The sequence below is a fragment of the Henckelia pumila genome, chromosome 2 (assembly GCF_033568475.1).
Source record: "Henckelia pumila isolate YLH828 chromosome 2, ASM3356847v2, whole genome shotgun sequence".
NCBI classification, from domain to species: domain Eukaryota; kingdom Viridiplantae; phylum Streptophyta; class Magnoliopsida; order Lamiales; family Gesneriaceae; genus Henckelia; species Henckelia pumila.
The window spans coordinates 2,272,028-2,288,584 of record NC_133121.1 but is presented as its reverse complement, the minus strand read 5'-3'; the positions used below and the strand labels follow the sequence as shown (position 1 = coordinate 2,288,584).

Below are 16,557 nucleotides of genomic sequence, written 5' to 3'. Positions count from 1 at the left end.
GAGGTATTTGAATTTGTTTTTTTAGTGTTTTATAAATTAAAAAAAAGAAATATCGTGTTTAGTAAAAAATAATGAAACAAACATTTCATTAAATATAAATTTTAAATCATAAATAAATAAAATAAAATTACTTTTTTTTAAAAAAAATGTTCAAGTATATTTTATAGAAAATAAGTGAGATGTATTAATATGATATTTTGTGAATTGAAAACAAATAACATTCGACTTTTTTAATCGTAAAAAATAGTTGTCCAACAGCATATTTATTTTTTTTAAAAAAAAATAAAATATTTTATCAAATTTTTTGAAGAAACACAATTACAAAATAACTGTCTAATTAATCGGATAACAAAATATCCTCGCAGATCTGGGTAAAAACTTCTTGAAGTAATTACAAACCTTATCAACTTTTCTTCATTGGACATGTAACCTCAAAAGCCAAATACCACCATACCAGCAAAACTAAAAGATATGTAAAAAATATCAATGTGGTCATTCTGCTGTAGCATCTTTGGTAAGAGTTCCCAACTTCTCATGTTCCATATCCCATGGCGCAGTGTATCAATATTCGCAGGGACATCTTTATCTTCCAAAGAATTTTATATATCAGAGAAAACGTTTTGAACTTGCTCAAAAGTTTCAGGCCATGGCATTCTGGAATCAAAGATTTCATTTTTACCAACCTCTGAGGTACCATCACCCCACATGCTCTCTGTTATGTTCCCCAAGGATGAGCTATGATTCCCCAATGTTACTTCTGTTGAGCTGTTGGTTACTTCTACACGATGATGGGACCCTTCAGTCATCGTGTTATTCGAAAACGAGCCATTCTGGGAGTAGCCCAGCAAAGTTTCTGTGCTTGTTCCATCTGATCCATTGCTCCCTTTTGCCATTTGGCCATTTTCCACTCCCAATTCTTTTATATTCTCAGATGTATTGGTTACTTCACTATTAAGCTCCTTCTTTTCTTTTACTAAGACAAGATCAAGGTGTTCACTCGACTTTTCTCTATCAAGTTGGGTATCATGACTTGAAGCATCATCTGCCTTGTAATGTTCCTCGCGTGCCTCATGGCTACTCCTATCGTCTCCATCACCATCCGCATCCTCCACATGAGAGACATCCTTCTTCGTATCTTCAGAATACTTTTCTTCATTTTCTTGGTCATCACCATCTTGCCCCTCCTCCTGATCATCGACAAAATCCTCTTCTCGATCAACTTCTGTTTCTAACCTCTCTCGTTCCTGCTCGTCTATCTCTTCTTCTTCTTCTTCTTCTTCTTCTTCACCTCGAAGACCTTCGTTCTCATTTCCTCGAATCTTTTTCTCTCCTTGCACATCTTCTTCATTCTTATCTTCCTCTTCTTCTTCTTCTAGCTCGTCATCATGTTCCGCATTCTTGGAAACAATTTCTTCCACTTGCGAGTGTGTGACGTCCTTTCTTCCAAGTTTAATCATAACGTCGGTACTTTCTCTACGAATTAACACTTTTTCATCACTTTTGTCGAATTCTTTTTTCCTATCATGGGAATGTTTGACTTGGTATATCAACCAAAAGCAAATAGCAACCAACAAACAAATTTGAAGAACATGGTTAATCTTGATTCCCTTGGATCTCTGGTTCCTATTCGGTGACTGCCTGGACATGATAATTTCCTTTATTTTCTCGTTTCTCGCTGCTAATACCAATCAAACCTGTCGAAACATAATAAGATCAGTTCCTTGAAAAAGAGTACTAAGCAACTTATCGAATGATCTAACATCATTCTGAAAGAAGAGAGAGCTCATTTACCATCCTGACTCTGAGCTCAAATTTCAGGAATATATTAATATGAAATTCTTGTGATGAAGACATTTGGTGGATTAAATTCTTGTAATGGAAAATGGTTAGAGGTTGGCAAGTTTGATTCAGTAAAATACACCGGGAAAGAAATCTAATTACAGCACTAGCGGTTTCATTATTACACATGTTTATCCACAGATTCTTCCACAACTGAACACGTAAACCCCTGTTCATCTGATCTATTCTCACTTCTGCATCTAATCTTTCGTAAACCAAAAGCCACACAAAAAATAACTTAGATGCCAACATCCTATTTCTTTACTTCAAGCAGCTTTACATAAGGAGACTTGTAAAAAGGGTACTGAAACCACATGAAAATCTACCACTAGGGGCGGTCATAAGGAAAACGAGGCCCCGGACGAAGTTTAGATCAGAGGGCCCCTTACATTAATTTGAAAAGTCAGATATAATTGAGCTATACAAATTTATCCTTCATATTTCGTAATCATGAATTTTCCATAAAAAAATCACAATAAATTATCCACACTTACAGTTCAGATACAAATTCAATTTATATATAGTTAATTTAGTTATTCAAAATTAAACTAAAAAAACCTAATTTTCAAAATTAGGTTTCAAAAATTGTACTTGCAATCCACGAATTTTCAACTCTTGCATGAAATTAACAACAAATATTAACGTCTAACATAAAATAAAAATTAAATTGAACGACTTATAAATCAAAAGTTTAGCACAACCAGAGGCAGAGAAAAAATCGTTCAAACAACTCAAGCTAAGAACTCGAGGCTTGGAGAATCAATGATCACGGGAGGGCGATGTGGTGCGATGCTCGACGACAAACAACACCATAATGAAAGATGATTAACGGAGAAAATATTGAATATATAGCTTTGGACGTGCGGAATATTCTTCGATATTTTGTATAATAATAATTATATTTTTTAATAATTAATTAGACAATGTTAATATATAATAATTATATTATATATATTAAATATTTTAATAAATTGGGGGCCCCAACATGAGTGGGGCCCTGGGCAAGGGCCCTGCCCGCCCTGGGCAGGGCCGCCCCTGTCTACCACCTGCATGCCCAAATGAAAAAATATATCCGAATTTCAGGAGAAATTTTCTGAGCTTATCAAGGTGCCTGTTAGCTAGGCAGGAGAAAATTAACTCAATCTTTGACAACTCCTCTCTAATCAAGTGAAAAAAAAAAAACAAATCTTTACAGTCACTACAAAGACCCATTTCAATGATTGTATTGTTTCTTGAAATGGGTCTTTTTTTCAAGTTTTTGAACAATGCTTACAAGCAATAAACCAAAAAACCCAAATCAAAAAGTCCTCAAATTACAGCATATTATTGCTTAAGCACCCAAAAACCCATCAAAAGTTCATAACAATGACAGCAAATGCATTTATTTCATACAGAAAAATAATAAACAACACACATCAAAATAGAATCAATACCTGGAAAAAAAAAAAGAAAAACAAAGGAAGGAAGGAAGCAGTGGCACAGGCACAATAACTTGCAAGAGTAGTTGAACAAGAAAAAGGCAATAGCAGTGAGGCCAATAAATAATGCGGTAAGAAAATCGTATTGATTTAGTGTTTGTGTGTGTGAGTGAGTGCGTGTTTGAATTGGCATTTGACAGCTTTCTTCCACTCTCTCTCTATGTGTCTCTCTGAAATCTGATTCACTCTTATGATGGCAACAACTCACTTTGTGCTTGCTTTTGCTGCAGCTCAGTTGAGATTTGAGAATAATGTGTGTGTGTGCGTGTTTGTTTCTTGATGCCACTTGCTGCTGCCTCGTGCAATAGAGTGTACCGGGTTTAAGGGTGTCATTGCATGTAATGTACTACGTTGCTTGATTTGATGGAATTTTTGTTCATATTTAATTTCAACTCCCTTTATAAATATTCTCAAAAAAAAAAACCACCTTTATAAATTAAAATCAATGGGTTTATCTTTTTGCCCCATGGTTTAAGTTGGCTGCCTAATATTGGATTTAATATATGAAACGTATTAAATCCTTCCACGATATTCATATGAACATCTTGTAATACACAATAAACGTACATAACAAAATATTAACTTTTTTTATAGATGCAACATAACACAATCAACTGACACCAGTATATATCTAAATCGATCTTTATACATGCACGTTTCTTATTCGCCCTTCTCCCACTAAAACAAAGGAAGGGTTTTTCTTAATCAACACAAACACAAATACAAACACGACTTCTTCTATGACTTGAGTACAAGATTTAACTTACGGAAAACCAGTTAACCCATATATCAAGGGACTACTAATTTGTTGGTCACTGAGACAATATTTGCTTATTATATATGGTAGTTTATATCATTATTCTTGTACTATTTTTATTCAAACCATGCAACATTTTGCTTAATATGGCCGCTCCCCAACCCAATTCCCAGGGGCATCATAACTACAGATCACATAATACCATCCATTGCTGCACTGGACACGAGCGCACCCAATCCGAATCGAGTCGTGCCACACCACTTGAGTGTAATGCAAGCACGGCTTCCCTCCTATGCACGAGTTCGTTGCATAATCGTAGCATGACTTTTCTGCCATCCACAAATTCACTGCCTCCACGCCAGTGAACCAGCTGCTGCTACCTTTGGCCAAGTTCTCGCCATAAGGGCCATTTGAGTGAGTTAAAGCACAGTCGCCGATCCTTTGGTTAGCGTAGTTTTGTGCATAGTTAGCGAGCGTTACGTTCCATATAACGCTCCCAACGCCCACTTGCCCACGGGGAGTATTGTGAGCGTTAACGTAATCTTGGGGCGAATTTTGGGCATTCGAGGGGAACATGTGGGAAGATAAAGCAACTGAAAACATGATGAAAATGGAGATTATATGCATGGCCATCGAAATGTTATTGTGATTTATTGTGGGAATTATTTTGGATTATATTTGAATGAGAATGTAAGTGTTGCTATTGGCTATTTATAGCCAATTATAGGGAAATAGCTATGATTAAATATTACCACATTTAGCATTTATAAGTAATAAACAATATAAAAAAAGTAATAAACAATAAATGAATATGTGTGATGGCATGTGGAAAGGTGCAATTGAATTAATTACAATTTTAAGTAACCATAAACTTGCTAAAACGTTCCCTTTGGACATATGTAGAGTCACGGCCCAGTGAATTTGTACCACTTCTGTATTCACCGACCTTCACTCAAAGAAAAGCATGGGAGTACGTGCTGCTTAAGTCTAGGATTTTGTCACATTAATTGAATTCGTCATCTGGAATTGATACAATTAAACCCCCAAAACTCAATTAAATTCTTTAATTTCTTGTGTTGAGTTATCCAAGAGACCAAGACTATCAGATGCTAATAAAGAGCCATGTACCGTACTTTACAGAATAATATAATACTCTCTCCGTCCCATATATAATGTCTTCTTTGGATTTTCACACAGATTAAGAAAAATGTGTTGGAAAAGCAAATTTTATATAAATTTCCTATTTTATCCCTATTTAATGTATTAAAAAATGATTGCACAATTTGCAAAGTGTAGTTAATAGGGGTATATTAGTAAAGAAGTGTAAAAAAAATTACTAAATATGATATATGACTATATATTTGGGACAAATAAAAAAGAAAATATGAACAATATAATTGGGACGGAGGAAGTATGTTGATGGCTATCATATGTTACTATAACTTGATGTGACCAAATCGCATGCTTAAGACGAAATTTATCATTCGAGGTTTGATTGTCACAAACTTGATTTTTTTTTTTTTGTAAATGCTAATGGGAAAAAAAAAAAAATCGGAAGTCGTTCGTCTCTAAAAAGTGTACAGTGACGACAGATGTTCCTTTTAACCTCAAAATATTCATAATTTTTTTATAAAAAAATTCTAAAAATATGAAAGAAATCTTGACAATATTAAATTCAATTCAAATATAAAAAAATATTAATCAGTATATGTATAGCAATTAATTGGAGACAATTTATTTTAACGATGTAGCAAGAACAAAAGTTACAAAATGATTTGCCATGTATTTATGCACGTTCATAATATAAACATAAAATAATCAATATTTGTGTAAAGAAAACAAATCATTTTGTAACTTTTGTTCTTGCTACATCGTTAAAATAAATTGTAAAAAAAACAAAGTCGACAAAAAAAATGAAATTCAAACTTAGTTTGGAAAAATAGGATTAATATGTTTCAAACCTTTTTTTTTTTTTTACCAAATTGATGAAAGATTATATGAAACATCAAATTTGAGAAGGAAAAATTGATGGTGATTGGTGACTAGAGAAAAAAGGTTTAAAAATCAAAAAGGTGTAGCATAGCCTGTACCACTTGAGGGTGGGAAAAGAGATCCGGTGATTTGGATTCTGACTCATTTGGGTATTTCGGATGAGAATAGGGTTCCGATGTAAACCTAACCGACCAGCTTAAATCAAATCGGTTTTTTGGTAGAAAAATTCAGTTCGCCTTCACTGTTGAAGTGGTGTTTGTAAGAGCTTTTAAGAAGCACTTCTCAAATTTGTTAAGAAAAAACTGAGAAGTGTTTCCTAAAAACTATCAGAAACACTACCTAAATCCTTAAGAGAAGCTGATGTTTTTCTCAACTCTTGAAAGTGCGATCATGATTATTTATTACAAATTAATAACACTGACTTATGTAAGAGCGGCGGCGTGCGCAGCATTAGACACTCGTGGACTCCATTCTCTCTCTACAGGTTTTAAAAAATTATTAAATTGAACCTATCTATACTTTTCTGGACAAGTAATCTACTAATCTTCAACTAGAATCAGAGGTAAAAAATATTTTCCAATAATCGTACAGTGATAACTTATTCAATTCCGAAGTCTAATGGTGTTTAAATGAGCAATAAACAAGTCATTCCACGTATCTGGAAGTCCTGGTAAGCACCAATGCATGCAATCGTCGTGTTTTTTCCCACCTGCTGTTGATGGATGGGCGTCGGCTCTGAATTCACTTATATGTGTTATGTCCATTACCTGGAAACGAGAACCTTCGAGGGCTTTGTGCAGATGCCTGTTCACAAGCCGTGTCTCCACGTTCGTTCCATTAGATTCTACAGAGAAAAGTTTTTCAACCTGAATACAGAGTGGGATATGCTGATTAAACATAACAATGGATGTGGGTATAACAAAATAAGGAAGTTCGGTCATAAAAAAAAGGGAAAACTTTAACGAATATTTTTAAAAGATCATAGATGCTGTCATGACCAACCCCCAACAGTATAAATCTTCTATCACCATCAAGACGACTACTTGCACACTGAGAAAATGTTAATCATGTATCTCAGAATTCTACATCCTCTTGCACACTCAGAAATTTAATCGTGCGTCTCATAATAACGTACATGATGCATATTTAATCAATGCATCAGACATGCAATAAGATTCAATTTGTGTAATGCATGTAAAACGTGAGATTCAAATCCACCCCCTCCTCTCCCAGCAAAAACCTACATAATTTTCTGAGTTCAACACTATTATAGAGCATTACAATGTTCGTTTATGATGCACAACTATCAATTAAATGAAGCAATTCTAAAAATGTGTTTGGACATCAATACAGCAAAAAAAGAAAAACCAAAAAGTTATAACAGCATGTAGAGAAACTTACTTCTTGTGGCAACAAAGGTTGTGAGCGTGAACATGAACCACCTCGATCCCAATCACCTCCTTCAAAATGTCGTGGTGATTGTGTTCTGAAGAAAAGTATTGCATTTGGACGAGCTTGTTTCTCCACATATGATAGCTGGTACAGACATGACACATACATATAATTGTGCTTTCATGCTCATGCCAGAAAGAATGCGGAAGTAAAACAACCCCTTCACTTAGGGGCATTTGAAGTGAAACAAGGTTCATACCATGTGCCTTAAGACTATATCAAGGCCAACATCAGGTGAGACGGGAGGAATAACTGGCAAACCCTTTTCAAAGAAAAACATAGGTGATTTTACGGGGTCAAACTTTGAAGGCGCCCACCACCTACAAAAGGTCAAGAAGACAGAAAATCCAGCACCATAAACAACAATTCAGTGAAAATTGGCAGAACATAAGAAAAGGATAAAGCTTATCGAGCAACTTCAATGTCCGAAAGATGCCACAGCATTTTACAAGTAGCTAGACAAAAGATAAATAACTTTACTGAAATTAGGAAACTATCACATGCTATCACAGCCATTAATCATTGAAGTCCAAGGGAATATGATTCTTGTCTCCATATGGTGGAAAGAAGCAGGCAATTGTTTACTGATTGTTAAAAAATAAGCCATCAAATTAAGCACAGCCGCAATGCTACTCTTGGAGCTTCGAAGAAACTGAACAGCTCCCCAACATCAGTTTTGAAAGGAATGTGAAAGTTTGAAGACATATTTGCGTATTTAACTCTATTTTCGACAGAAAAAATGTGTGATAAGCAAAGAAAGGGCCTGGAGCCTTAGGAGCAGATTCATAATACAGTAATACTGTAATAGCCACAAGAATATTAGCGGCATCCTATAATTTTCAACAGAAGAGAGACCCACAAAGAACATAAATTACCAGTGTCCAGTGTTAAAGATAAGTATGTCATGGAAACTTGGAGCTTCAGCCCACGTTCCTTCGGGCAGATCGGCATCAACTCTATAACCTTCCTTAAAGCCAAGTGACTCCAGCATGCCACCACTATTGCTGGCCGCCCAACTACAAAGTTTATGTACATAAAAGTTTTATGTGATAATAGTGAAAAAATGTATACAAGAAAATTCGAAAAATGATTAATCTCCACTTCACTGGAATCATTGCGGCCAAAGTAAATACTATAAACTATTTTTCAGAACTCCGATCATAACAGCATGGAGGAAATTTAAGAGCAAGCTATCTTGTGGTCTAAAAGCCATACCAAGCACACAAGTTCACAATAAAACTGGGCATCGAAAAGCATTTCACAACCGGTATTTAGGAGGTAAGAAGAATTAATTCTAGGAGATTCCATGCACAGTATTAAATTTTTAATTAGTGTCAGCAAAAATGGTCAGCAATGCAAGACTTTTGCATGTATCTTCAGACCAGCATTTTTCTACAGCACTAGGAACCCGTGTTTCTAGTAAGAGATAAAAGACCCTTCCAGCAAGAATGGTCAGCAATGCAAGACTTTTGCATGTATCTTCAGACCAGCATTTTTCTACTGCACTAGGAACCCGTGTTTCTAGTAAGAGATAAAAGACTCCTACTTTACCATGAAGTTATGCAAAATAAAGAATTCTAATGAAATACTCCAAAGAAAATACAAAAGAAAAATGTGAATATAGGCAATAGAATGAGAGATCTCATTCTCCACGTTGGTTTTCCTTAAGATTACAAGTGATTGTGTCTTAATCCCATACGAGGCAAAGCTAGAAAGTTTAAGTTTCACTGAATTAGGCACCGTTCTGTTCACCATATTACTAATATATGTATAACTCATCTCATCTCATCTCACGTTCTTCTCATCATATTATTTATTCATATATTAACTATTTATTTTACATCAATCAAATCATTAATTATTTATCTCATATCAATCAAATCACTGAATTCAAATTACTATATTACCCCTTATAAATAATATAATTTTTATTTTATTTATTGTTAAAAGAACAAAATAGTCATTTAACATTTTTATATAAAATTTAATCAATCAAATCAAATAAACCATAATCTATTAATCAAATCTAATACTATTTTAACTATCATTTCTTATTTATTTTTTATTACATTATATTATTTATCTATATATTACTTATATCATACCTCAAACCAAACGGTGCCTTAAAACATTTCAAGTTTAGTAAGAAAACAAATGATGTAGGTCTGATAAACTGATACTATTATTAAACACAGAATGGATTAATTTTATGGGTGGCACAATTCACATTATTTTAGGATATCAAGTTGCCGAATAGTTACCCGAAGAATTAAAACAACATTAAGTATCGATCCAAACACATCACATACTATCACCTAGGACAAGATATTGAAAGTTTGCACCAATAGAGCCAGTGGAGATACATATTGCAAATTGTGAATGATTGTAAAGAAATGTGACAAAATGCATCATCACTAGTGCATTCACTTGGTTTTTGCATAAACCTATATGACAGGTGTAGCACTTGGCTTACCTACCATAATGGGCCAGGAGATTTGTCCGGTGATAGGCAATGGTCAGGTTGTATTCAAGGAAAGTGAAACCCCGGTCAGCTCCAACAGGACGCCATTTTTTAACCTCACCAGACACTCTTTTCAAACTGCAGAACAGTGCTACAAACATGTTTCGATTCAATGAGTCCCCAATGAATCCTGTATTATGTAGGATTATACAGATTGAAATTTCAGTAACATATTCATGCTCAAGTCTACATATAAATTAACAAAATAACAAAGTGCATCGTATTTGAGAACTTTTTCTGACTGTGCATTACAACGTAGCTCACTCCATAATCCATATACACAAACCAAAACGTAATTCAAACCATATAAAATACTACAAGGAACATGGATGGTAATCAGTAAACTGAAAAAAAAAAAATGTACTAGCTCTAATGAAACACCAGCTGAAAAATACCGACACAAAAGAAAAGGTAAGAGACAACACTCACCTATATTTGTGTCTCGGAAGTCATTGAGGAATCGAAGAGGATCGAACAGCGGGAGATCACACTGGTAGGGTTTCCAGCGCCACTTGAGAATATCAATGGCGTTGGATTTTTCGCTGGCAATGCAATTCCAACCTTTGAATATCTCCTTGCACGTGTGATCGTACCGAGGCGGCGATTTGACCGTCGGATCGTAGATCCACCGCCCAACCGAGTAGTTGCAGTTAATGTTTGTCTTGTCCAGCACCGTAGAGTAAGCGGTTAAGGGCGGCCACTCGGCGTCTTTCCGGAATAGAGAGAAGAAGAGGCAGAAGGAGGCGAAGCATATGAGAGTGATGAGGAGACGAGATGCGAGCGAGGAATTCGAAGCGGATTTTTTGGAGTGAGGGTCTCTCGTGGCCATGGAGCACGGTGGAATGCGGACCCGGCGCACATTAGTGCGTTTTCGTTCATTTATCTCATTCTTGACTGAGTACTTTGCCGCCTGTCGTTTAGGAACTTCTAACATTGTATTTTTTACGTTATATATTTATAACATTTTTGAGCAATGTGTGCAAGAATTTTGATTTTAATTCGTTATCTATCTCTTTGTTGGTTTTTTAAATTATATATTGGTCACTTTTATTAAGTGTTGCTAACATAACACTCACGTGTACAATATCATCCAAGTATTTTCGACAAAAAATAATAAAATCACAAAAATTTCGAATAAGTTTCATTACTAAACCCTTGAATCAATTATGTGGATGCCCAACATGTTTACAGCCGAATTTTGGCTGTCTATATGTAAAATCAAGATTACATTTTGATGGTACATTTCAAGATCAACAAAATAATGTTTGGTATATTAATCATCATAAGACAAAAATAAAATGAAACACAGATTTAGTAAGTGATAACTTAATATTGAGAATCAATATAGACCTAGTTTCCATGATGTCCGAAAAAAAAATCAAATTTATAAAAGACTCAATGCAATGGTTTTAGGTGAAAAATTTGGCAAGAAGACTTGAGAGATTTCTTGGCTGCTGCCTGCTGAAACTTCTTGGTAGCAGTTTCATTCTCTTCTAAACTTGTCTGAATGAACAACCGTATCCACCAAGACGAGCTTCGCAATTTGGCCTGCACAAAAAAATAACGAGATGCTGATGTTATTTGGAAGTTAGAAATTTGATGTGTGGGAAGATATTACTGGCTGATTCGAGACACTGCGGCAGAGGCTAGCGTAGGTGGAGTTAAAGCTAAATGCGAGAATTACTTGCTTATGCAAGATATTTCTCCAAGACTCCAACCAAGAATTGCGTGTGCCTCCACAAAGAAAAGGAGAATTAAGAGGATTTAGCTAGTTGATGATGACTGATAATTAGAAAGAATATTTTAGCATGCCAAAGCGCATGTAAGAGAGATTGAGCAATCAACGTCCGAAATATCAATATGTACACGTCCAGTTTGATCTGGTGTTAGGTAACATAGGTTACTCCGGATCAATTTGATAAAACCTACGTGGTTTTGCGCACAAGGGATTTGAACCAGTGAGCCCAGACTCTAATACCATGTTAAAATCTCTTTTCCCTGAAGCTTGAGTTTATGAGAGGTGGCCCAATAATAATATACTTTTATAGAATTTGAATATCAAATAGAGCATAATGAACAAATCCAGGAGGTGACGGGGGACCAATGGTGGTGAAAATACAGTTGGCGAGGAATTATTAAGCGGGCATGAAAAAGTTTGAGAATGACTAGGACTTCAATTTTAAATAAGACAGACTAGAGAACCAGCCACAGACTAATTTTAAACTAAGGTTTATATAATGATGACGATAAAGAAATAAGACCGACTTATGCTGTATAGTAGATGAGTTCTCCTAACAAACTAAAGCAATGCGGGTATATGCTCTGAATGACACCAAAAGAAAAAATATCAAACCAACTGCAGTATCCATATAATACTACCTTGTCTTGTCTACCACCAGTAAATTTCTTCAGTGAACCAGACAAGATTCATATCATATATACATAAGATATGTGTATGACTACCATCAGGTAAAGATTAAAAAAAAAAAAAAAAAAGAAGTAAAAGATAGATAGACACTCACCGGGCGACCAAACTTGGATAGCTCTGCCACTTTAACTCTCTGCTGACCTGGGTAACCTGCATCAAAACGTAAAACGAGCAAAAACACCTTTTAAGGAATGGGAACACCTGATAATATAGGACATATGAGTGGGAAATATTTAGATAGCCGCTACAATGCACGTGATGCCCAAAAATTTTGATATTTGCTAAAGCCCATATGCAAATTTCTTTGACACCCAAATCCTGACCAAACATCTTATAACCCACATGACCTTTCAAATTTTAAGATCACTAACATAGACATAAAGCCATTAAAAAATCCAAGCAATTCCTGAGAATAAGCTAGCATATAACACGGTAAAAGAATATAAGAAGTCAAGGTTTCCAGAGATTCACCAGATAGTATAACTAAACCGTCAGAAGCAACCCTTGCTAGCTCTGGAACAGTCCTGTTAAGGTATTTGGGTGACAAGTAATCCAATGCATCGGACACTATGACAAGTGAAAATGACTTCGGCCTGTAGGGAAGAGGAAACTTGATATCAGCCACACGAACGATGCCTTTGTGCATTAGACGCCTGCAGTTTCCATCAGCATCATCCAACTCATATGGCTCAACACCCCAAGCTTCTGTATCCTCTTCTTTAAATAATTGAGAGACTACTGAGCATGTTTCAGGGCCCACATGCAACACTTTGTGCATGCTATCACCATATGCTTTCTTAAGAAAAGGTATTAATCTTGTAACTTCTAGTGTACATGAAACACCACCTGCGTATGCATGAACAATTCTTGAAAAATAATCCTCATTTCACCAGCAAAAAGTAATTTATTTTTCATGAAAAAAAACCAGATAGAGATGGCCCCACAGCCTAGTGAGTGAAATGGGACGTATGAGACCATAGTTATCCTAAACCCAGATCATATAAGCAACGTAAAATCATAACCAAAAAGCAAAGCACCAGACAGTTGACTATTTTTCCTATATCAACAAGATGACTTTTAAGTGTCAAATATAAGTTGCAAGAACAAATGCACATGAACTGGATTTCAAGCCACTCTGAATATGATAAGTAAATCCCACAAACTTTCATATAAAATCGCCTTTTAGTATATCAAATTAGTAATGAGTCAACTACCACAGGCTTCACCAATACAACTGAAAACTAAGAAATGAATTTGGCTGAACTTGTTGCGAGCATGAAGAAATGGACTTATAAATGTATGCATGGGGTAACCTTGATCCATTGAAAAATCATGTTAAAGAAAAAAAAAAGAGCTTTCTTTTGAAAGAACTTATATGATTGTTAAAGTAAAGGGAGGAAACAATCATATCTAACTATTACTTCACTTCATAAAAAATAGCATTTCACATGCATAAATCAAAGAGATAACAGAATTTACCATCAAGTCGACTTAAAGCAGCTATGTCAGCCCTGCCACCTGACAAAAGAATGTATACGAGTGAACTTCACAAGTATATGTTTCATTTGTCAAATAAATGCTTCATAAAAGGAGATGATAATGTTCTCTTTCTTCATAGACTTCCTCCATCATCATGATTCAGAGAAATTGCTTAAAAAGAAAGAAAGTCCATCCTACAGCTAAGAAATCTTGGAAACATGGAGCATTTCACTTCAAGTTGATTTTATGCCACACTGAATGGGACAGGTTTCAATTCCTCGTTACTGCCAGATAATAAGAAATGCTCGTGGGATCCTATATAAACTATAAATGAGTTCTATCTATATTTAATGATCCAATGGTGATTGTTTAATTGATGAATTTCACCCATTATCGTGCATAATATGCCAATCTCATCAATATTATCCATACATGCATGTGCAAAAACCAAATAAAATACCTGAGCCTTTGAAGATGTAACCAACAATTAGTAATGCTCCCTGGAAATTTTTTTAAAAAAGGCACTGGATCAGTTTTCTTACTACAGCAAATAATTATGATTATGAATTGGGTCTAAGTGAAAAGAAACATTGCAACTAGGTAAAAATGGGAAGCCTCCTTTAACCATATGTTTTATGACTTGCATAATATAGTTCACTGTATGCACTTGCATAATATAGTTCACTATATGCGTGGAAATGAGCGAGTGGGACTATACATCTAGCATACATATGAACATCTTTGAACTATGCACGCATTGTGCAAATATGATGTATAAACAAAAATTCTAACACGTCAAAAATAGTTTGCGATGAAAGACCCAGATTTACCACAATGAGAAGTCCCACAGATAACATAGGAGATGGGCGGGATTTGGATTGAAATGCGCCCATGAAAGGAATGTTTCCACTCTCCGTAGGACGACGTGAAGGATTGGGCCTTCTAAACATTGTTTTATACCTGTAAAAACCTGCAACATGGGGGATTTGATGATGAGAAAATAATATCCCCTTAGTGGAAAACGAAAGACTTAGTTAAACACGCAAAACCATCATTTAACCAAAATATCACAACCCCTCGGACAAATATTAAAACACAACTGCCTCTGTTATGTAACTATAACAACCACCATGTCTCAAAACATTTAAAAAAAACAAAAGAGATCAACAAGATACCAAAGTTGATCTTAACTCAATAACCGAACACATGCAAACCTTTATAGAACCACAAAACCAAAAAATTCCTAAATGAAATGCTTGCACAACGCAACCATTTCAAGACAAAGTGATTAATTAGCAACCACACACCATTGATGCAGATATACTAGCATTCCAAGTAGCCAACACATTGACAGATACTGGCCCAATGCCCATCATACAATACCGTTGGTAATCTATCATTTGGGTACCATACAATGCATCAATCAACCAGAGGTTGAGGACCTACTCCCTCATTAAAAAGACATCCTTTCCATATTTACAAATAATTAATGAGAAATTATCTACTTATTTAAGTCTTTAATTCAGGAGTCTGAAGCAGCAAGAAAATCCAACTCATTTCAGTTAGTTCATGCGCACGATTTACTGCTTAACATCAAATCGTATCCTTGAATAATCTGAAAGATCCACTCTTCCCTAAACAGAATCATGTCATATTTTTAACAAATAAAAAAGAAAACACTAAACCTTAATACAAACCAACTAATTCAAGTAACTAACTGGACATTACCTAAAATGCAAAATCGAAATACAGGAGCCAAGAACTGGGTTGGGATCTAGATCTGCGGTACTTTTAGCTCAAATGACAGGGTCAGAGACTGGGATTTCATTTCAATGAGCTGTAATAATTTATATTTCCACTTGTTGATGTCATTTTCACGATTTGGGTTCTCATCTGGAATTAATTTAGCCCTAAAAAAAATTATTGATTACAGGTACGGGTGCGATAAAATAGTACTGTAGATATAAATAATAATTCATGCAAAATTCTCCGTTTTCAATCAATGTACTTTGTGTACGTGAGGAATCCAAGCAGGTCTAACTAGATTCAAATAATTATATTTATCCAAATTTGAGTGATATACTGATATGAATTTGATTTTTATAAAAAAATTAATTTAATAAAGTCGAGACTCGAGTCGGGTCGAGTTAGAATTTTTCGTAGCATATATTTAAAAATAATTAATTCATAAAAAACAATATTTCAAATAAAAGATAATTGTGTTATAACTTTATTAAAAATATACTTGTTTTTTCTAAGATAAAATATACTTATATGTAACGGTCAATCGTGTTTGAACTTTGAACTTATGAAAAAAACACAAAAGATAAAAGAAAAAATCACTATATACAAAATCATGTCCCCCAAAAAATACATAGAACCCAAGATGAGAGCCACTTGGTTGACCGATTGCAAATATTGTTGAATTGAAAAACCATTGTTTTTATAATGGAACTTCATTCCATCGAACTGGTAAACTCTTAAAAAACGACCTGACTATTTCAATCGGATGGCCGAACCAAAATATTATTATATTATATTAATTAACAATATAATGTAATAATTGATATATTTTACATTTCAAAAAATTTAAATGTATATATAAATATAC

At 34.8% G+C, this 16,557-nt stretch overlaps 4 protein-coding genes across 7 annotated transcripts; all 4 read right to left on the bottom strand.

Moving 5' to 3' along the window:
• Window positions 1-366: 366 nt before the first annotated feature.
• LOC140885103 (uncharacterized) lies at window positions 367-3,328 on the bottom strand. Of its 3 annotated transcripts, none has more exons than XM_073292035.1 (2): window positions 3,273-3,328; window positions 367-1,694 (listed from the first exon to the last, which is right to left on the bottom strand). In XM_073292035.1, exon 2 carries the CDS (start codon window positions 1,644-1,646, stop codon window positions 600-602), a length of 1,047 nt encoding a protein of 348 aa, XP_073148136.1. In that variant the 5' UTR covers window positions 1,647-1,694; window positions 3,273-3,328; the 3' UTR covers window positions 367-599. The 3 variants fall into 3 exon arrangements, with proteins under 3 accessions (XP_073148136.1, XP_073148135.1, XP_073148134.1); XM_073292034.1 differs by lacking the exon at window positions 3,273-3,328 and adding an exon at window positions 2,541-2,649; XM_073292033.1 differs by lacking the exon at window positions 3,273-3,328 and adding an exon at window positions 1,792-1,912.
• A 625-nt stretch (window positions 3,329-3,953) lies between these two features.
• LOC140880080 (pathogenesis-related leaf protein 6-like) lies at window positions 3,954-4,732 on the bottom strand. Its single transcript, XM_073284177.1, has one exon. It carries the CDS (start codon window positions 4,705-4,707, stop codon window positions 4,216-4,218), a length of 492 nt encoding a protein of 163 aa, XP_073140278.1. The 5' UTR covers window positions 4,708-4,732; the 3' UTR covers window positions 3,954-4,215.
• Window positions 4,733-6,601: 1,869 nt separating this feature from the next.
• On the bottom strand, window positions 6,602-10,942 carry LOC140884150 (protein trichome birefringence-like 13). Of its 2 annotated transcripts, none has more exons than XM_073290818.1 (6): window positions 10,469-10,942; window positions 9,992-10,169; window positions 8,394-8,534; window positions 7,718-7,838; window positions 7,468-7,602; window positions 6,602-6,932 (listed from the first exon to the last, which is right to left on the bottom strand). In XM_073290818.1, exons 1-6 carry the CDS (start codon window positions 10,866-10,868, stop codon window positions 6,669-6,671), a joined length of 1,239 nt encoding a protein of 412 aa, XP_073146919.1. In that variant the 5' UTR covers window positions 10,869-10,942; the 3' UTR covers window positions 6,602-6,668. The 2 variants fall into 2 exon arrangements, with proteins under 2 accessions (XP_073146919.1, XP_073146920.1); XM_073290819.1 differs by having other exon boundaries at window positions 6,623-6,910.
• A 256-nt stretch (window positions 10,943-11,198) lies between these two features.
• LOC140880079 (probable pectin methylesterase CGR3) lies at window positions 11,199-15,811 on the bottom strand. The gene is made up of 7 exons (XM_073284176.1): window positions 15,675-15,811; window positions 14,777-14,916; window positions 14,407-14,446; window positions 13,947-13,985; window positions 12,939-13,313; window positions 12,562-12,617; window positions 11,199-11,587 (listed from the first exon to the last, which is right to left on the bottom strand). Exons 2-7 carry the CDS (start codon window positions 14,894-14,896, stop codon window positions 11,435-11,437), a joined length of 783 nt encoding a protein of 260 aa, XP_073140277.1. The 5' UTR covers window positions 14,897-14,916; window positions 15,675-15,811; the 3' UTR covers window positions 11,199-11,434.
• Window positions 15,812-16,557: the final 746 nt, after the last annotated feature.